Source organism: Neomonachus schauinslandi, chromosome 4 (genome assembly GCF_002201575.2).
Source record: "Neomonachus schauinslandi chromosome 4, ASM220157v2, whole genome shotgun sequence".
Lineage (NCBI taxonomy): Eukaryota > Metazoa > Chordata > Mammalia > Carnivora > Phocidae > Neomonachus > Neomonachus schauinslandi.
Window position 1 is genome coordinate 105898310 of NC_058406.1, and position 22910 is coordinate 105921219.

The 22910-nt window shown below is 37.4% G+C and overlaps 1 protein-coding gene across 1 annotated transcript in view; it reads left to right on the forward strand.

Annotated features, from left to right (window-relative positions):
* SPIDR (scaffold protein involved in DNA repair) overlaps positions 1–22910 on the forward strand; it is a 488464-nt gene that overhangs the window by 326204 nt on the left and 139350 nt on the right. The window contains exons 5-6 of the mRNA XM_021688483.2: positions 14702–14897; positions 16668–16915. Coding sequence (XP_021544158.2) covers positions 14702–14897; positions 16668–16915 — 444 coding nt within the window. The remainder of the gene's footprint in view (positions 1–14701; positions 14898–16667; positions 16916–22910) is intronic.

The window sequence follows — 22910 nt, forward strand, 5'->3', positions numbered from 1 at the left end:
TGTTTATCCTGAAAATCAGAATTCTCAGATAGCTGCATGGAACTTTCTGCAGTGATGGAAATGTGCTGTCCACTATGATAAGCACTAGCCACATTGAATACTAGAAATGTGGCTCATGCAATTTATGGAATTGCATTTTAAAATTTATTTAATTTAAATTTGATTAGCTACAAGGACTAGTGGCTACCTTATAGGCACAGGTATAGAAAGTGGCTCTAAAAGTTCTGTTATCACCAGGGACCTTTGTGCAATTAAATTTAAAGTCCCTCCATTGCAGCTTGTCAAACTGCCTAGCACTTGATAGCTATGAACAAGAAGCATAATCTCCTGTAGTCCCACCTAAATTTCATGCATTCTTCTTAGCCTGATCTGATCCTGTGGGCTAGCTAACCAGCTCCTGTAAATATGTATCACTTCCCCTTCTCATGCTTTGGTTCCTCCAGGAATAATGGCAGGACCTTTCTTGCCAGTGTCCAAGTGGTGAGTCCCATTCTTGTTCCAGGGAGGTAGGCCTGGAAAAAGAACAGACTAGCTTTAAAGCCGATTTGTTTGTATTTCAGCCCTGGAATGGACCCGTGGTATAGAAATGATTGTTGTTTAGCCTCCTCTGAAGATTGGGATAGTCATATTTATCCTATGGAGTGAAGACTGAAAGGACTGAGTACTAAGAGTGTAGGCCAGTGCAGTAAGACCTAGCAGAATCTTAAGCGGTGAGTATCAGTAGCAGAAAAGGTGTTAGGCAAATTAGCATATGAGTGGGTAACAGAGAAGTAATATTTACTTCTGGCGACCTCTAATTCTAGTTAATCTTTAGGAGGAAAAAGAAAATAGGCCTTGGAAATAACACTAAATAACCCTGGTCTTTGCTGCCCAGTAGACAGTGACTAATGTGTAATGACTGAAGGTAAAACTCACGGTCGCAGCAGCAGCGGCACTGACAGCCTCATCCCCTGAGCCCTTGCAGGTGTGAAGCTGAATGAAGAACACATCGGTTCATTCATTTCATTCTCAAAAGACATCTGTGGAGTACCTCTAGCTACTGTTAATACTCCCATTTTATAGAAACGGAGTTGTAGATGGAATTTGTCCACAACTACACAGCTAATAAGTGGCAAAACCAGGATTTAAATCTAAGACATCTTAGATCCAAAACCCATATCCTCTCTCTGGCCTCTCAAATTATTGCGTGCTATGCAGTAGACATTCATGGGCCTGGATGCTCTCCCTTTAGAGCTGTCATTTTTCCAAGCCCTTATTTTAAATTGGTACCATTCCCAGATTCCTACTTGGAACTTATGGGACTCAGTTACAGTAGGTCTGATTTAGCTATTTAAAAGTCACATTCATTTCTTTATACATATATCTGGTAAATAGGAATAAATTTTTGTTCATTAGTTTAGGAAAATCTGTTGGGTTCCTTGCTGATGTCAAGTACTGTTTGGCATTCAAAAAACAAAGATAAAAATGAAACAGCTGATATATTCTAGTAGTTGAGGATTTCTTTGTAGAAACAGACACAAACACATCAGTGTGAAAAGCGCTCTCAATGCACAACTTTTCCCAAGGAAGCTAGAAGGACTGACATTCATTCAAACAACATTTTTTTGTTTTTGTTTTTGTTTTTGTTGTTGTTGAACCAGCCCATCAAGACCTCTCACAGAGACATTTTAGAAGAGACTTAATTAATACGGAGAAGTCTACCCTCTGCCTCCCTATAGAAGCCCATGTTCCTTCTATTGTAGCACAAACAATGTTTTACTGCACTTTGTTGCTTCACTGATGTATGGCCCTACATGGACGTAAGCCCTCTCAACTCCCCACCCAATGGCCCAGCCTCTCCTGGTATATACACTAGCCAGATTTGGGCCTGGGGTAGGTAAGGCGTAGAGATGAAACTGAACTGTAAACAAAATTGATTGGCTTCTCCCAAGCATGTCTTCAGTGAAAAGAAAAATTAAACCTAGATTATGTTCTTCAGGCAACTACAGTTCCTAGTGCAATCTTCTTTAGCTAGTTAGCCATTAGAAGAGGGAAGGAAAGAAGGTAGAGGAAAGAAGGAAGAAAAGAAAAGAAAATTCTGTTTGTCTTTGTTTTCTTTGGGTCACTGCATTAATCCTATTAACCCGTTAATCCTTTTGCTCCCACCACAGATTTGCCTGAATTCTTCCTGGATAGTAAACAAGCAAGTTGACCTTATTTTATGGTTCGGAATAGACAGTTTGCTTTTTAAGGGGTTATGTGTCAATCACCATCACCCTTATCAACCTATTCAGGGCAAAATATAGTCTTGATTTAATCAGTTGCTAGACACAAAAAATTTGAGAATACATAACTAGTGGGAAAATAAAAGAAACATTGCTCACAATGTTCCTGAAAACAAGTTGTTTACAGGGTATTTCACACTTTGTCAGTGTTGATAGTGATAGAATTGTCAACCTTTGAAATGATAGAAAATGAAAAGATATTTCACATGGTTTTCCTTCTCTGATCTCAAGACATTTTTTTTTTTAAGTCTGTTGTTTCTTGTTTACTTGAGTTCTATATATAACATTTTCAGGTGAGGAGAAATGGAAATGGTTTTTAATGCAAAACATGTGTTTGAGCAGTCATTTCTGGTTTCAGAAAATATTTTGACAAATTGTCATTTTTATTAAACATACCGTATCCTGTATTTTTTTAAGATTTTATTTATTTATTTATTTATTTATTTATTTATTTATTTATTTATCAGAGAGAGAGAGAGAGAGAGTGCGCACACGAGCACAAGCAGGGGGAACAGCAGAGGGAGAGGGAGAAGCAGACTCCCTGCTGAGCAAGGAGCCCAGTGCGGGACTCCATCCCAGGACCCTGGAATCATGACCTGAGCCAAGGCAGACTCTTAACCGACTGAGCCACCCAGGCGCCCCAAACATACAGTATTCTCTATTAAAAACAAACAAACAAACAAACAAAAAAGATTTCTACCAGAAACCTTAGTACTTGGACTCCTTTGAAGACTTACTTTCCAGTTTTTTGTGTATTTCATTTGTGTGTATAACTCTCCCATATTTTAGCCCACCCTGCTGCCATCTCAAGGATTCTCTGAGAGTTTACTAGAAAGTAAATGCATATTCTTCAGTGTCATGATAATGTTCACTGGTGTTGTTGATTGTATGTATGATTTGTCAAGTGAGGTTTAACACCTTACGTTTGTTTTTATTTTCAGTTTGATCTTTAGAAATACTAGTTAAATATGCTATAATATTAATCTTAATCATACATGCTCTGTAAACTTTCTTTTTTGGCCATCATATAACATTTGCAGCGATAAAATACATCAAGAGATGATTGTAAGGTCCATAGCAGTTAGTATTGGATTGCAGTATAAAATGAAATTGAGAGGTCATACTATCTAGAGAAGTAATGATGGAACCATGGATGTGGATGCTGAAAAGCTCTAACTTCCTTTTCCTGCTAGTAAAGGAAATTGAACGTGTGAATTTTTTTTTTTTTTTTGAAGAGACTCAGTGATGTGGTAGTGTGACATATTTGTTCATCACATTGAAATTAAATTGTGGTCATTGCCACTGGGCAGCCTCTGGAGGCCTCCATGCATCTCTTCTTTGTGCTTTCACCCTCCCTGATCCATGACACCCCTCATCTGGCTCCCTCTCCTGGGAAGACTTCCCTAACCGCAATGGGATTTCTCACAGAGGGTCCTCCATTGGGGTATTCTATCTCAGTAACACCCTTTTCCTTTGCAGTAAAACCGTCCACTCAACCTTCTTGTCTCTGACTGGATTCCTAGTGCCTGGCACATCACAGATGTTCAGTAAAAAGAGTGAAATGAATCAAATGGACCTAGATACGGGTTTTAAGGTCTTTCAGTATCTACTACCCTTCCAAATCTTATTATTAGTTGTGTTATTATTTGAATTAATTTCCAGATCCTCTTGAGTGTAAAAAGTTGTATCTGTGACTGAAATTTTATACTTCCTATATTATGCTAAATCATTTTAAACCTCATTCAGATTCCCTAATTCAGAAATATGATCCTATGGATCTAGTTAGATTATGTTTACCTGTGTAGTTAACTTTGAAGATAAAAGGTACTTGCGAGTGCATGAGAAATTTGAACAAGATTTCAAGGGTGTTTACCTTAGAGAATCAATTGTTTTCAAATCTCAGTACTATTTGTACAGAAACAAGTGATGTGCTAGTCAAAAATTAGGCATACCTGCCCAAAGATACAGAGAACAGATTGGTGGTTTCCAGAGGCAGGGGGTGGGGGCAGGAAACATGAGTGAAGGGGTTCAAAAGGCACAAACTTCCAGTTATAAAACAAGTAAGTCCTGGGGATGTAATGTACATCATGGTGACTATAGTTAATAATACTATATTGTATATTTGAAAGTTGCTAAGAGAAAAAAAAGTTGCTAGGAGAGTTGATCTTAAAAGTTCTCATCACAAGAAAAAATTTGTAACTATATATGGTGATGGATGTTAACTAGACTTTTTGCTGTGATCATTTCACAATATATACAAATAATGATTCATTTTGTATACCTGAAACAATATAACATGATATGTCAATTATACCTTAATTTAAAAAAAAATTAGTTATTTCTATTTCAGAAGGCTTGCCAAAACTTTCTCTTTTCTAACGACTATAATTTTAATTTGTGATTTAAAGTAATGAACTAAGCATCCTTACAAATCATTTCTATTCTAGACTAATTCAGTTTGATTAGCTTGAATCAGGAACAATTTTACTAAATGTGTATATTCAGTATTTTTGTTTTATGTATAACTAAATACACATTTGTGTCGTCATTAAAATAAGTGTTCCCCCTTGTTTTCTGCAGAAGATGCAGGGGTTGATGAGCTGGCCACATGCTTCAGAAGCATGGCCTGGGTTCTTGTCACTCTCAGAGCCCTACACCTGGGCCAAATAACCATTATTTCTACCTTGGGTTTCCTTTCTTTTAAGCAAAGATAACAACACTGATATATATATGCTATTTTTGAAAATATATAATTACTCAGCCACATTTCAAAATAGTTAAAACTTTTCTTTTTGCTAAATTTGTAGTGACTTGTTAATTATAAAAGAGGTCCAGATTAATAGTTACAAGGTAAGTCTTTTTTAATGATTTAAAAAAGTTTTTAAAACTTTAAAAAATCTGCCTGTTTGGGATGACACTGTTTATTATCATCTCTATAATTTCTGGGAATCTGGAAGATTCTGAATTTGGGTTAACCCTAACTTTGCTACCAAGGTGGAGGGCTGGGTAAGTAAACAGAAATGCTGTGATATTGCAAAATGATACACATTTAATTAAGGACATCGTTCTTTCCAAACTGCATCACTTTAATGTTTATTTTTGTTAATTGCCTATTAGCTAACTTCATTTTTTCCCCACTTGAAATTAAAAGAGTTCTATCTTTTTATTGCTAAAAGGGACTCCTGCCAGGTCAACCTTCCTTATCAGATTACTATGAATTGTAAAATTTCAAAGTTAATTTTTTTATCAAGAATATGTTTTGATATCAACATGGATGGGACTGGAAGAGATTATGCTAAGTGAAATAAGTCAAGCAGAGAAAGTCAATTATCATATGGTTTCACTTATTTGTGGAACATAAGGAATAGCATGGAGGACATTAGGAGAAGGAAGGGAAAAATGAAGGGGGGGAAATCAGAGGGAGAGATGAACCATGAGAGACTATGGACTCTGAGAAACAAACAGGGTTTTAGAGGGAAGGGGGGTGGGGGGGATGTGTTAGCCCGGTGGTGGGTATTAAGGAGGGCACGTACTGCATGGAGCACAGGGTGTTATACGAAAACAATGAATCGTGGAACACCACATCAAAAACTAATGATGTATTGTATGGTGACTAACATAACATAATAAAATAAAAAAATAATAAATAAAAAGAATATGTTTTGAATATTTTCATATAGAACTGAACATTAAATACGAAGGAAAATTAGAATATGGGAGCTATAAGCATTAAAGAGACCTATGTTTCTTTTTTTTAATTTTTTATTGTTATGTTAATCAACCATACATTACAACATTAGTTTTTGATATAGTGTTCCATGATTCATTGTTTGTGTATAACACCCAGTGCTCCATGCAATACGTGCCCTCTTTAATACCCATCACCAGGCTAAGGAGACCTATGTTTCTAATAGGCAAATATTAAAATATGGAGTGTTAAACTTTATTTTTATTAGCTAATAAAAATGTGAGCTTTATAATAGAGATTAGCAAGGCATTTGAAACACTTTAAGAGGCCCTTCAAGTTTGCTCATAAATAAGAAGGAAATGGAGGGAAATGAGCAAAAACACCAAGAATATAATGCTTGAGATCATGGGTATATTTGTACAGTCATCTAGTGTAGTTGCATTGAGGGCAGGCCAAATATATTAATGCTTTTTATTCATTTTGATGCAATAATCCTGCATCTATCCTGAGTTTATTCACTTTGTCAACAAGAGATCAAAAAAAATGAGCCCCTTTTGGGTTTGCATATGTGTTTGTAAATTATGCCACTTTTGCAGATAAATTGCTCATAATTAGCCATGTGGTCCTACCCAGGAGACAAAGAACATCTAATGCTATTGAAATCAGCAAATTGACCTTCTTTTTGAAAAAGTGATTATTTAAGTAAGGAAGATACCCTTTTTTGGACCTGAGCTAAGTAAAATAAATAGAAGGTTAAACTCATTAAAATAATTTTGAAAATTTTAGGGATTTTTTTTTTTTAAAGATTTTATTTATTTATTTGAGACAGAGAGAATGAGAGACAGAGAGCATGAGAGGGAGGAGGGTCAGAGGGAGAAGCAGACTCCCTGCCGAGCAGGGAGCCCGATGCGGGACTCGATCCCGGGACTCCAGGATCATGACCTGAGCCGAAGGCAGTCGCTTAACCAACTGAGCCACCCAGGTGCCCAATTTTAGGGATTATTGGTAGCATAGAAAGAAGGCTAAATTAAGCTTTCACTTCATTGGAGTGGTTTGCTATTTTCTTTTTTTTAAGATTTTACTTATTTACTTATTTGAGAGAGAGAGAGTGCATGCATGTGAGTGGGGGAGGAGCAGAAAGGGAGGGAGAAAGAATCTCAAGCAGACTCCGTGCTGAGCATGGAACCCGATGAAGGGCTCACTCTCATGACCCTGAAATCATGACCTGAGCTGAAACCAAGAGTCAGAGGCTCAACCAACTGAGCTACCCAGGCACCCCTGGTTTGCTATTTTTAATTCAGTTTAACCTTAACAGCCTTAAACAAGACTGAATTAGGCAGAACATAGTTCTAATATTGGTAATGTTTATCTGTAAACGGAAAGGTTCTAAATATAAAAATTTTACTAGTACTTTCTTCTCAACTTAGTTCTTAAAATAGTATTACCTTATTTTAGTTTTTTAAAATTAATTTGAAAGAAAAGGCTGGAAGTTTATGACAGCTTTCATCCATCTTGTTGTGTGGAACATATTTACATTTGTACCCAGACAGTGCTAGACACTGTGCCCCACCCTTCCTCTCTTATTATAGCCTCTTGCTGACTCTGTATCTGTCTCTCTGTCCCTCCCTTCCTCTCTTCTCTTTGTGTGTGTGTGTGTGTCTAACTCTGTCTCCATCTCTCATAATTTTTTTCTTACTTCTGGTTACCATACCTATAGCCGATAGGCTTAAAACCTCACTTACAAATTTGTATTTGGATTGATTATGTGGAAATGTACTAGACCCTTAAACCCTGGTAACCGCTAATATGTTCTCTATCTCTTTAGGGATTATTTGTTTTTCACTCAGCATAATTCCCTGGAGATTTATCCATGTTGTTGTGTGTATCAATAGTTCCTTCCTTTTTATTGCTGAATAGTGTTCTGTGATGTGGATTTAACAGTTTGCTTAACCATTCTCACCCAATGATGACATTTAAGTTTCCAGTTGTAGACTATTATGAATACAGCTGCTATGAACATTCCTACATAGGTTTTTGTATAAACATAAGTTTGCATCTCTCCAATGAATGCCCAGGAGTGCAGTGGGTTGTATGGTAATTGCATATTTAATGTTTTTCCAAAATTGCCAAAATTTTTCCGAGTGGCTATATACCTTTACATTCCCACCAGCAATGTTTGAGCAATCCAGTTCTCTATATCCTCATCTGCTTTTGGTGGTATCACTATGTTTTATTTTAACCATTTGGATAGTATAGAGGTACTATATACCTCTGTGGCTTTAATGTGTGTTTTCTTAATGGCTAATGACAATGAACATCTTTTGATGTACTAATTTGCCATTTGTGTATCTCTTTGGTGAATTGTCTATTCGTGACAGTTGTCCATGTTCTAATTGTTCATTTTTTCACACTCAGTTTTCAGATTTCTTTATATATTCTAGGTTATTGTCCTTTCTTGGATATGTGATTTGCAAATATCTTACCTCTGTAGGTTCTCTTTTTATCTTCTTTTTAAAAATTTGTTTTTTAATTCAAATTCAATTAATTAACATATAATGTATTATTGGTTTCAGAGGTAGAGGTCAGTGATTCATCAGTCTTATATAATACCCAGTGCTCATTACATCACATGCCCTCCTTAATGTCCATCACCCAGTTCCCCCATCCCCCCACCTCTTTTTGTCCTCTTAACAAGATCTTTCTCAAAGCAAAAGTTTTTAGTTTTGATGAAGTCCAGTTGTCAATTTCTTTTTCTTTTTATGGGTAATTTTTTTTTTTTAATCTCAAGTCTAAGTATACTTTCTCTAGCCTAAGTATTGAAGATTTTCTCCTGTGTCTTTTTTTTTTCTAAAAGTTTTATGGCTTTATGGTTTACATTTGTGTTCATGATTAATTTTGAGTTAAATTTCAAATGAAGTTTGAGACTTTATTTGAAGCTCATACTTTTCTGACTATGAATATCCGGAGTCTACTTCCTTTATTGTATTGCTTTGGCACTTTTGTGAAAAATCAGTTGGGCATATCTCTGGCGTCTACTTATAGGTTCTCTATTCTGCTTTACTGATCTGTCTATTCCTCTACCAAATCCATACAGTACTGATTATTGTAACTATATGGTTAAGTCTTGATATGAGATAGAGTGATTTGTCCCACTCTATTCTTCTTTTTCAAAATTGTTTTAGATATTCTAATTCCTTTACCTTTCCATATAAATTTTATTTTTTTCCAACTTTGTTAAGGTGTATGGGCCATAAAAATTGTATATATTTAAAGTGTATAAGGTGATGGTTTGATATATATTGATAGACGTTGTGAAATAACTACCACAATCAAACTAATTAATGTATCTTTCACCACACTTAGTTACCTTTTCTTGTGTGTGTGGTGAGAACACTTAAGATCTACTTCATGGCAAAGTTCAACTATATAATATATTATTAACTATAGTCACCATGCTGTTCATTAGATCTCCAGAACGCATTCATCTAATAACTGAAAATTTGTATCTTTTGACCAATAGCTCTTTTTTTCCCCATCCTGTAGCCCCTGTTAACCACAATTCCACTCTCTGCTTCTAGCAGTTCAATTTTTTTAGATTCCACATATAAGCAAGATTATGAAGTATTTAACTTCCTGTGTCTGGTTTATTTCACTTAGCATAATGTCCTCCAGGTTTCTCCATATTCATGTTTTCACAAATGACAGGATTTCTCTTTTACGGCTGAATATTATTCGTGTGTGTGCACATGCACATGTGCATATATACACTATTTTTTCTTTATCCATTCATCTGTCAACAGACAAGGTTGTTTCCATATTTTGGCTATTGTGAATAATGTTGAAATGAACATGGAAGTTCAGATATCTCTTTGAGATCCTGATTTCATTTATTTTGGACATATACCCAGAAGTGGAATTGCTGGATCATATGGTAGTTCTATTGTAAATTTTTTTATGAACCTCCATACTGTTTTCTATAATGACTGTACCAATTTGCATTCCTACCAAAAGTGTACAGGGGTTTCCTTTCCTCCATACCTTCAACAATACTTGATATCTTGTCTTTTTGAGAATAGCCATCTTAACATGTGTGAGGTGAAATCTTGTGGTTTAGATTGGCATTTCCCTGATGATTAATGACGTTGAGCACATTTCATATACCTGTTTGGTCATTTGTATGTCTTCTTTGGAGGAACATTGACTCAGATCTTGTGCCCATTTTCTAATCAGGTTTTTTTTTTTTTAAGATTTTATTTATTTATTTGAGAGAGAGAGAATGAGAGAGAGAAAGAGAAAGAGGAAGAGAGAGAGAAAGAGGGAGAGAGAGAGCATGACAGGGGGGAGGGTTGGAGGGAGAAGCAAACTCCCTGCTAAGCAGGGATCCCAATGTGGGACTTGATCCCAGGACTCCAGGATCACGACCTGAGCTGAAGGCAGTCGCTTAACCAACTGAGCCACTTAGGCACCCCTAATCAGGTTGTTTTTTTGCTATTGAGTTGTATGAGTTTCTTGTATATTTTAGATATTAATCCCTTATCAGGTATGTGATATTAGATATCAAATATGTGGTTTGTAAACCCAGCTAGATCTGGGTTATGGGCTGCTTTAGGGCCCACAGCTGGAACTGAGGTTAGCAGGCTTGTCACTTGTGGCTCCTCCTGTGTCCCCTGATGGTGTTGGTGGCAGAACCAAGACCAAATGGAGCTTGCAACCCAGAGTTCTGATGACCTCATATGCCCTTGGGAGTCTCCTTGCTTCCATTTGGAAAATGTAAATAATTCTCACTCTTTTCTTGACATTTCCTCTCATTCTTTGTGGGAAATGCTGTTAAAAGTATTCAAAGTACTGTATGTGAAGAAAGAACATAGGCCTCTTTTTAGCAACAAAAAAAGAAAAGAAAATGTGGTGAGAATGGACATCCTTGCCTTGTTTCCCTTCTTAGATGGAAAGCATTCATTCCTTCACTATTAATTATAATGCTACCTGTAGGATTTTTGTAGATGCTCTTTATCAACTTGAGGGTGTTCTGTATTTCTGGTTTTCTGATTTTTTGTTTTATTATATGAGTGTTGAATGCTGTAAAGTGGTTTTTCTGCATCTACTGATGAGCTATATGACTTCTTTCATTTTGAATGTGGTGGAGGTGATTTTCAAATATCAAATGAGACTTGCATCTCTGGAATTAACCCCTTTGTCATGTTGCATACTTCCTTATACTCACTTCCGAATTCTATTTTCTCGTATTTTATTAAGGATTTTTCATCTGTATTCCTGAGGTATGTTGGTCTGTGGTTTCTCTTTTTCTTTCTTCTTCTCCTTTTTTTTTTTTTTTTGGCACTGTCTTTTTCTGGTTTTCATATTAGGGTAATACTAGCTTTATAAAATGAATTGGGCAGTATTTCCTCCTCTTCTATTTTCTGAAAAAGATTGTATGAAATTGGTGTTAATTCTTCTTTGCACATTTGGTAAAAGTCATTATGTAATGTCCCTCTGGTCTCTGATAATTTTATTTGCTCTGAAGCCTACTTCATATGATACCCTTCCCCCTGCTATACTTTTATTAATGTTTATGTGATGTATTTTCCCCATCTTTTTACTTTTGTTTCCCCTATATCTTTATATTTGAAGTGAATTTCTTATAGACAACATATAGATGGATCATGTTTTTTTAATCCACTCTGCTAATCTTTGTTTTTTACTTGGTTTATTTAGACCATTTACACTTAATATAATTATTGATGTGTTAGGACTTAGGGCTACCTTTTTATTTTTTGTCTTCTCTACATTCTCTTTCTGTTTTTCATTTCTGTTTTCTTTTCCCTGGCTTCATGTGGGTTACTTGAACATTTTTTATAATTTTATTTTAATTTATTTATAATATTTTTGTGTATATCTCTTTTTATAGCTATTTTATTGATTGCTCTAAGGATTAAATTTTATCGCAGTCTACTGGGTCAACATTTTGCCAGTTTTTATGAAGTGTATAAACCTTACCTCTTATATCCCTTTACTGTTCTCAACTATGATTTTCTTAAATATTGTTTTTATATTCGTTTAGAACTGTATCAGGGAGTGTTATAATTGTTGCTGCAACTCTAAAAACAATTTTGAAAACCCAAGAAGAGTAGGAAAGCCTATTGTATTTACCTGTATATATCTATTTTTATTTCGTCCTTCACACAGATCTTGAGGTTCTGTTCAGATTGTTTTAAGTCTATTTTTTCTTTGTTGTTCATATTGTTTAATTTCTGTTTTTGTCCTCAGGTTAACTGATTTTTTCTGTTTCTTCCAATCTGCTGTTGAACCCATCCATTGAGTTTTTTATTTTCATTTTATTTCTCGGTTCAAAATTTCCATTCTAAAAAAATCTATTTCTTTGCTGAGACTTTCTGTCTTTTCATTTGTCTCTGTGTATTCATAATGACCTATTGAAGCATGCTTATAATGGCTACTTTAGAATCTTTGTCAAATAATTCTAATACCTGTGTCATTTCAGCATTGTCATCTATTAATTCTTTTTTCATTTAAGATTTTTCCTGGTTCTTAGTATAAGAAGTGACTTTAGATGGTAACCTGTACGTTTGAGGTATTATGAGACTCTGGATCTTATTTAAATCTGTTTTAGGGTGCTTTGTCTGATACAGTTCTGAGAAGAGAAGTGGAGGGAGTGGGGCGGGGGAGGGGGGTTGTTACTGCCAGGTGGAGGAAGAAGTCCAAATTCCCCACTTGGCCTCCATTAATGCTGAGGGGGAAAGGACTCCTTGTTACTGCTAGGTAGATGTGAGTTCCAGCTTCCTGCTAGGCCTCCACTGATATCACCCTTGCTGGGAGAGCCAGGAGTGTTTCTTCCCACATGGCTTCCACTGAGAGGACTGGAGGAAGGTATGAGGATAGAGGGTAGCCAGGAGTACTGGTTACTGATGTCGGGTGGGGGCGGGAGTTGGGGGGGGGATAGAAGTCCAGGCCCCCAGGTGATCTCCATTGTCATGGTGTGTGTGTGTTGCGGGGTGGGGAGTTGATCAGGGAAGGCTCGTTATAAGCCTGCAGGGATGGAAGTCCCAACATTCTATCCTGCCTTCTCTCACACCACCCCACCTGGGCTATCGAGACTTTTTATTACAGCCTGATGAGAGTGCAAGTCTGAGCTCCCCACTCACCCTTTTCTGGTGTGTATGATGGTGAGTCACAGGTTTTTCTGTGATGTTTGCCTAGATTAGAGCAGTCATTTTCTGAAAGTTTTGTATTATACTAGGCTGTCTCTTTCTTAGCCTTTAATTGGAGGGAGTAAGCTTTTGTAGAAGACTTTTTTATCTGTACGCATTGCTGTATCATGTTGCCATCTTCTTCAGTTTGAAGTCTGGGATATAAGAAAACAGAAAACCCAGGAACTCACCACTATGTTGTTCCTTAGGTCTCAAGGTCTCCAGGGCTTGGCTGGTATGCCTTCTTCTTTTTTCCACCTCTCAGTGTCTTAGGTTTAGTTGATATGTAATGTTAGGCATTTTAGTTGTGCTTCAGAGGATAAATTAGGGAAAAGTATGTCTACTCCCACCTTCCCAGAAGTAGAAGTCCTAAATTTTCCTTAATGTTAAGCAGCACTACCTCCTTTAAGGAATGAGTGTTGAAGATGTCAAATCAGATGTCTGAAAGGGACCAGGAGAATTTTGTCTGTTGTGTCCCCACATTCCTTTTCAACTTAAATGTGAAGCATTTCTGTGACTGTGTTCTATTTGATAGTGAAGGTAGAAGCTCCTTTGGGTCTTGATGTCATGTTCTTTGAAAGATTAGAGCTGTCAAAGTGTCTGAAGGTTTCATTTGTAAATAACATTTATTTTAATGTCTGGGCAATTCTTGAGCCTGTTGATAGTCTTTGCTCACTCCCTGCATTTCTCCAAGGCAATCATCTACCAGAGTAGGAGACCTGAGGGAGCTCAAGCCCAGGCAGTGACATGACATGGCCTTCTTCCATTCCCCCTCTCCTGACACAGACTTGCACTGGAAAAGTAAAATTAATTCCATTGGCATTCCCTCTTGAGCATGTGAGGGTGGGTGTCACTTCTGTTTGTCTGTTTGTTTTATTGAAGTATAGTTGACATACAATATCCCATTAGTTTCAGGTATGCAACATAGTGCTTTGGTAGTTCTGTGCATTACACAATGCTTACCATGATAGGTTACCACCTGTCATCATACAAAGTTTTACAATGTTATTGACCATGTCCCCCGTGTGGTACTTCTTATCCCCATGACTTATTCATTTTATAACTGCAGGTTTGTACCTCTGAATCCCCTTCACTCATTTTGCCCATCTCCCCACCCCAAGCCCAGCCCCTCTGGCAACTACCAGTTTGTTTTCTGTATTTATGAGACTGTTTGTTTTTGTTTGTTTGTTTCTGTTGTTTTTAGATTCCATATTTAAGTGAGATCATATGGTATTTGCCTATCTTTGTCAGACTTATTTCACTTAATATAACACTAAGTCTATTCATGTGACAAGACTTAGTGACTATTCAAATGACAAGATCTCATTCTTTTTATGGCTGAGTAATATTCCAGTGTATATATGTACCACGTTTTCTCTATCCATTCATTCATCTGTAGCTGTCACTTAGTGGCCTAACTTGGTTTTATCTGTCCATAGAGGTGAGTCATTGCCCTTTGTATTCCTGATTTAGCAAGAACATGAGGGAAATCCAACATTGTAAATAAACTATAACTGTAAACTATTATATTTCTTTCTCTTTTTCAGGCAAAAGCTTATTATACCAAATGGAAGTTGCCCTGTTATTCTGAATACTTATTTTTGTCAGAAAGTTGTTGCCAAAGAAGATTCAAAAATAATACATGAAGCACACTGTTGGGACCCACCCCGTCCAAGAAAAAGTATCACTTTGGCTCAGATGTTTAGATTTAGGAATCTAACATATAAATCACCTGAAAGCCAGGTAAATTTTCATTTGTTTTAGATGTTTTATGCTTTGTAATAATATTGGATTTGAAAGGTATAAGCAAAGATGTTTACCTTTGGTTCCCCTTCAAATATTCAGTAAATATATATGCTAGAACATCTTGTTATTATTGTTATGCCTGAAGAAAGTATGAAGTGGTTCAGTATTTGGTAGTAGTCTTTTCACAGTATTTTATCTATATAATTGTGTTTTTTTAATCTTTATCCTAATCTATCAAAATATATGATTTTTTATTTTTTTATTCTCATTTTGTAATTACCTAAGAATTTTGCTTCAGCCTTTTACTTATCAAATTAAAAAGTTATATTTTTCTTTTTCACAGTATCTATATCCCTTGGGATAAAAAGAACTGCATAAACTTGAAATTATATGCTGTAGATTGTTTTTTGAAATTTTATTGGCCCTGAGTCATGATCATTGGCCAAGATAAATTTAGGGAACCACTAAATTTCACTCATAGAAGGCATGAAGGGCATGCCATGAAGGGCATCATTCCAGGCTGTAAGTGTCTATGACTCCATGTGCACCATCTCAGGTTCACCCAGTTAGCTGAATCAGCACTGAACAGAATGCTAAGGCTGACAGACTGTATGAGGGGATATAAGAAAAAGAAAAGTAGGAGTGCCTGGGTGGCTCAGTTGGTTAAGTGTCTGCCTTCAGCTCAGGTCCATTGGGCTCCTTGCTCAGCGAGGATCCTGCTTCTCCCTCTGCCTGCCGCTCCCCCTGCTTGTGCTCTCTCTTTCACTCTCTCTGACAAATAAATAAATAAAATCTTAAATTAAAAAAAGAAAAAAAGTAGACAAAGTTGCGTCTTGTTTGTAAATGTGTCAACAAGCATACTCTCCCTTTGATTATCAAAAGAAGTATCTGAAGGGGATAATGGGGAAAAGAGGGCTCTCTAATTAATTTAATTTATGACTCAAAGTGCATTACTGCTTTAACATTTAGTTGTAAATAGCCATTGATATTAAATTCTTGAGATAACATTTTTGTCTTACAACAGTGACAATGAAGCTGCAGTATAACATCATGGTTATGAATATAGGCTTTAGAACCAGGAATCCTGGTTCAAATTCTGCCTCAACCACTTATTGCTGAGTAACATTGGGCAATATACATAATTTTTCTGTGTTTCAATATTTTTATCTTTAAAATGGTAATAATGATATAATCTACCCACTTGGGTAGTTATGAGGTTAAATATGTTGGTTATATAAGTACAGTACTTAAAGAAAAGTACCTGGAATGTCCTCTAGAAGTGTTATCTTATTATGATATTTAATATTTTTGTAAAGGGTTGTTGGGAGGCTACATGAGCCTGTAAAGTGTCTAGCCTAGTAGACTGCACACAACAAGCACTTAATAATGACTTAATTTTGAAACCCTAGTCATTCTTTTGTTTTCTAGTTTGTCCTGTTGGGATTGTTTACCTCATAAAAGAAAAATTTTCTAGATTACCATGAAGTATTGTAATAGCAGGACTTTACATGTTTTCAAAGACCCAAAATGATCTGTGCTTCTATTGATTGGAAACACTCTGCGGTTCACATATTATCTTGCTCACCTTGCCCTCCTCAACAGCATTAGTTACCTGGCAGACACAGAGGCACATGCAATGTCTTATCTTCATCATTCCTTTGGTGTTCTGCAGTTATATCAGAAGATTGCCTCATAATGTCATGATTTGGTACATACCATGCTGTTATGAGTTAAACTGAAATTGTTCCCTTTGCATGTCTTGGCCAGGTAATGTGTAGTGGTCTCACTACAATGTGGACAGACTGCACCCACGGACATGAGGAAGCCAAACAGCACTTCCCAGCTCAAGCTCCCCTGAGGGATTCTCTCCTGGATGCAGTGGAAAGCCAGGGAGCTGCCACATGGTCAGGAGTTGGGGTTCGAGTAGTGGTACAGAGAGTTTACTATCTTCCCTGCAGATATCAGCAGGGAGGTGGTTCAGCTGCGCCACCTGGATCAGACCCACCTAGAGTTCGGTGAGTAATTAAGACACAGGCATGGGTGCTAGGGTCACTTAGAGAAAGTAGAGACTCTTCCTGGAGAAAGTAGAGCCTCTTGGCTGCATTCACCATATACATGAGTTTTTATTTTTTTGTTTTTTTTCTTGCATCAAAATTTGGGACACGTTGTGTGACAAAGGAGTCTGATCTGTTTATTTAATATAAAAAGTCCTACTAAAAATTTAATTTGTTACATTTACTTTTACTTTTAGTGGTTCATGTTATTGGAAGTAATATAGACAAGAAATACTGGTATTCTAGAAAAGCCAGGACATAGGGTTACCATACCAAAAATGACCACTGCAATATCTGTCAAGGTTTATGTATCTTAAAAACCTAAGTAAATAAACGGCAATTAGTAAATCTATGGCTTTGAAAGAGTGCTATTCTAACCTATTTCAGCACTACCTAATAGAACTTTCTGCAATGATGTAAATGTTGTATATTTGTACTATCCAGTGAGGTAGTCACTGACCACGTATGGTTACTGAGCATTCAGAATATGGCTAATGGGACTGAGGAACTAAATTTCAAGTTTTATTTAATTTTAATTAACTTTATTTTAAGTAGCCCCATGTGGCTAGTGGCTACCTTGGTGGACAGCACAGCTACATAAGCCAAACCCATAATTCAAAGTACTTTGCTCATACTAACTATGGGAATGATATCTTCTTTTATTTGTATTTATGCCCTTTCTGTGTTTTTTCAAATAGCTGTAGTCATGTCACTGACTGAAGAGTTTATTTATGTCAGAGCCTTGGTATAACCTTTTGAGGTTATATTACTTTCTATGTGAAACTGCCCTCAAAGCAGTGAGATGGACTTATAATAGAAATTAAAAGTATAGATGCCAGTTCATCAACCTTTTTTTTTTTATATCTACTCTTAAAACACATATTGAAGAAACAGTAATTACAATATCCTATTGTTATAGTGCCTTCTGATACCATTCAGAAGGAGCGACAAGAGGGGCACCTGGGTGGCTTAGTCGTTGGGCATCTGCCTTCGGCTCGGGTCGTGATCCCAGGATCCCGGGATCGAGTCCCGCATCGGGCTCCCTGCTCAGCGGGAAGCCTGCTTCTCCCTCTCCCACCCCACCTTGATTGTGTTCCCTCTCTCACTGTGTCTCTCTCTGTCAAATGGATGAATAAGGTCTTTAAAAAAAAAAAAAGCGACAAGAAACATTTCTGTGTTAATTATGAATCCTCTTCAGGTGGGTGGCACTTTATTTGAAAGTCCTATGAATTTCAAAAAGTCTCTTTAGGTGTAGAGTTAGAGAATATTTCTTTTGGATTTATAGGAAAAATTTTAATTTTATTTTATTTGGAATATGTGTGTGTCTGAAATGATTATATCAGTTTTAGGGTTTTTAACTTGTAGGTGTAGACCAGTCTTGTAGTCTTTAACTTAAATCTGTGGTAAACCTAAATAGATCTGAGCCAGTTATAGATCAGACATAGGTTTTATTTTATGTTTTTCGTGGAATGTATCCAGCATTAGGCTTTGGAGAAGGAAATACTGCGTAACCTAAGCAATGATGATTTTGGTAAAGCTTCTCCAGCCCAGCACACAGACCACACACTCAGAGGAGATTGGGGACAGCAGGGACTGAGTCACAATGATGAGAAAGCAAGGCGAAACTGACAGTGAGGTTGCTTCCTTATGAGTAATCACAAGCAATGGACACCTTGAATCCTGTCCCTCTAGCTCCTTTGGTGGTACTTGTTTTACTTGTTAAGCAAAAAGAAGAATTGGAAGCTAACTTCTGGTGAATTGCTGCCAATGGCTGGCATTATGAATGCTTTGGATTTGTACCTTAAAAATACACTGGGACATATTAAATGAGACTGTGCTAACTTGTGGATTGAAAAAAGGCCAGGCATAAACCTCAAAAACAAGAAAATAACTTGTTATTTTCAGTTATTCAGATGTAATTAAATATGCATTGTGTGTGCTGTATTTCCTGTAACACACATGAGATTACACAATGCTGAGGCTAGAGGATATTAGTCCCATTTCACAGATGAAGAAACTGAGCCTCAGAGAGGTTCTTACTTGCTGACAGTTATACAGGTGGACAAAAAGAATAACATCATGAGATATAGAATCCCAAACATGTCAGGGTTGTAGAGAGTATGGAGCTGAAAGAAAGGGGATAAAATTGAGTTAGGACCAAGCTGTGATTAAGATTAAGCCTGACTGGGGGGTCAGGTCATCCTGGGCAGCAGGAGTAGTGAAAGTGCCCAGTCATTGGGGAGAATTGATTGGATTGTGTAAGAAAATGAACCTTTGAACAGAAAATCATAGCATTTGAGCTTGGGTTTGAGGACAAGGCTTCTGAGATGTCTTTTGGGTACACAAAGGTATTATTGTAAAACTGATTATTAATATTTTCTAGATTCATAATGCTATAATAATGATTAAGTTCCAGTTTACAAACAAAATTAATATAGAAGTAAAATTACACTTAACACTGTACTAATTCTTTGCATATTATATATTATCAAAAGCATTAAAATATCTGCTTTGGAGGATCATTGAAACATGTTTGCTAATGTAGACTTTTATTTATATACATGTAGCATATATATAAAAGAAAACATTATTAAAAGACTTTATAGTTCGGAAGATTCCTTTCTTTTCTACTTACAGTTTCTACCTATAACTTTGGGTGAACTCCTGTGCAACACATGGGAGTCATTCTCATCCAGAGGCATGACTGCAGCAGACGGGGGAAATGGCATAGGGACTCCTTACACTGAGGGCAGCTCCAGGTCTGCTCTCTTGCCATAACTGGCTATGCCCCCGAGATCCTTCTATCAGTGAACTGAAAGACAATGTTGATCACTATGTGTTTTCCATAAAGTGCCAGAAATTACCATATCCTAAGAAATTAAGGCCTGCAAAAAAAGAAATGACTCTGTCATATGGTAAATATTTTGCCACAATAATTCTCTTTTCTGCCCAAACAAGGCCAGATGACTCCTCATGGAGCACTGTGGTGAGTCTTATATCTAAGTGTACTTAGTGCCTCAACCATAGGTGTCTATCTCAATCTATTCCCAGTGCTTTAGCAGTCTCACTTTTCTAAGATCAGTAAGACCTCATCTTCTGATGGCAGACAGCCAGATTGTTGCCAACTTCGAAATAAAAGGAAATTCATTTGGAGCCAGCCAGTCCTGAACAGGGTCACATAGGTTCAGTCAAAAGGCTCGTTTCTTCTGAACTGTGAAACATTATCTAAATACACTTTAGATTTCAGGGGTGTCTGGGTAGCTCAGTTGGTTGAGCATCCAACTCTTGGTTTCCGCTCGGGTTGTGATCTCATGGGTTGTGGGATAGAGTCCTGTGTCCAGCTCCACACTCATTGGGGAGTCTGCTTGAAGATTCTCTCCCTCTGCCCCTCCCCCCACTTGCACGTGCTCATGCTCTCTCTAAAACAAATAAATAAATCTTTAAAATACATATATATATACACACACACATACACATGTATATATATACACTTTAGATTATACACACACACACACACATACTTTAGATTTCAGAAATATAACATGTAAGAGTCTCCTGTCCCTTGTTCTTCTGGATGACTTCTTTTAACTCAAGCTATTAAAGAAAACACTTCTACAAAGTTTCTCAAGGTGTTATAGGTCAGAGTAACCAATACAAACTTAAGTTTTATAAATCACTGAAATCAAAAGTAACAAAAAAGCAACCTCGAAAGCACTCCCTAAGCACTAATCTAGGCAGACTGTTCAGAGCCCAAACCCACCTTTATCTAGAATCACTGAATATCGAATGAATGTTAAATAAATGCATGACTAATAAAGCAATAGGCTTTTTTTTTTTTTTAGCAGAAAGGGAGCACTGGTCTTGGAGATAATTTATAATAGAGGAAACTGAGGCAAAGAAAAAAGTGAATTCCCTGGTGACTCCCTACCTCATGGCAGAGCAGTCCCTGGATCATGTTTCCTTACTCCCCATCCATGCTGGTTGCTATTAAATATTGACTTTCTTTCTCCCTTTCTGAAACATCTGCTCCTCTCTCCTTCAGATATTTAACTTGTGGACAAATAATTTAATTTTATCCTTTAGAGATGTACATTCTTTCTTGCCTGTCATTGCAGAAGTATTGATAATGGGAGAGTTAGTCTTTTGTGAGGGCATTTAATTCAAACAGTTTGCTCAGTGGTCTTATGTTTGGACAAAAAGCTGGAATGACAGAACCTCCCAGTTTAATAGTTATCATGCATTATAGTTGTATGGAAATTCATTGAGCTGAACTGAGGAAAAGAGCTCATTTTTCTTTCTCCAAACCTTGATATTTTATTTTCTCTTTTCATCTTTTGACTCTTCCTTTAGTCTCTTCTCCTGTATTTCTTCTTCCTTTTCACTAAGGAAATATTTTTTAAAAATCCACCATTGTCTTAGGCTAGGTTCTGGGTCCTCAGTGATTAACAAAATCAGACATTGTCCTTATGCTCCTGGAGCATAGTCCAGTGGGGAAGTCCCACACAAAACAATTAAAAACAAATACATTTATGACTATAAGTTGTGATATGTGCTCTGGTAGGAAAAGTAGGACACTAGGAAAGAGACCAATAGAGAAGGGGCAGGATTTAGTTTAGAGGATTCAAGGATGGGTATTGTAAGGCAGTACTATTTAAGCTGGCACCTGAAAGATAAGTGGATGTTAGGTAAAAAGCAGATGAGAGAGAATTGCAGTGGAAGAGAGAATACCTTTGAAAGTTCGTAGGGGTGCTGGGTGGCTCATTCGATTGGGCATCTGCCTTTGGCTCAGGTCATGATCCTGGAGTCCAGGGATCAAGCCCCAGGTAGGGCTCCCTGCTCAGCGGGGAGTCTGCTCCTCCCTCTCCTTCTGCCCTTCCCCCCACTTGTGCTCTGTCTCTATCTCTCTCTCATATAAGTAAATAAAATCTTTAAAAAAACAAAAAACAAACCTTTGAAAGCTCCTAGACAGGAGGGAGAAGCTGATGTGGCCAAGATGTGTGGGCCAGTGGGAGAGCCCAGAGAGGCAGGCCAGCCATAGGCTGTACACATGGTCTATAGTGTTTGCCATGGCTGTCCACTGACCCAAAATAAACTTTACCTGTTTGGAAATGACTTTAGTTGTCAGATGGAAAATGGTTTGGGAAGAGGAGGAGGCACATGGACCAGGTCCCAGTGGGAGTGGAGAGACCAGGAAGAGGCAGACTGTAGGAGTCCCAAGTCAGCCTCGGCTCCTGAGTCTCGCGTGGCACCACTGGGATGTGGAGAGAAGGATCACATTCTAGGTGTGTGTGAAGACTTGAGAATGGATTGGGTATGGGGAGAGGGAAGTACAAGGAAATAATAAGAATGATGCTTGGTTTGATTGCTTGGTGGAATGATGAGCTAATTACTGAGGTGAGAAAAACTGGGATAAGAACAGGTTTGGAGGGAAGCTTAAGAATTCAGTTTGGGGCCTGTTTAGTTTGAGATTCCTGAGACATCTAAGGAGAGGTGTCGGATGAGAAAGTTGAATATCAAGATCTCACATTCAGAGAAGGATCTTAGGTTGGAGATAAACATTTGGCAGTTTTCAGCCTATAGCTGGTCGAGGAGCTCCAAAGGCACTAGAGGGCATGCAGTGAAAGGCAGATACCCCCAGCTCTCATCCCAGGTGGTTTCTCCTGCTCCTCCTCTCCACACCCCTTCTAGGAGTGTTGTGTCACAGCTAGTAAGTCTCTAAAACCAGAGCGGCGGATGAGATCACGTTAGGGAAAAAGTAGACAGGAAGAAAAGAAGAAATGCTAGCATAGAGATCTAAAGTCCTGTAGCATTGGAAAACAGGTAGAAGATGGGACCAGCAAAGGAGACTGAAGAGGAAGGGCTAATGGTAGAAGAGGAAAACCCAATGTACTGTGGCAGGCACATAAGATACAGGATTTTCCATGTGTGCAAGTGGCAGCTAAGTTGGTGGTGCAGA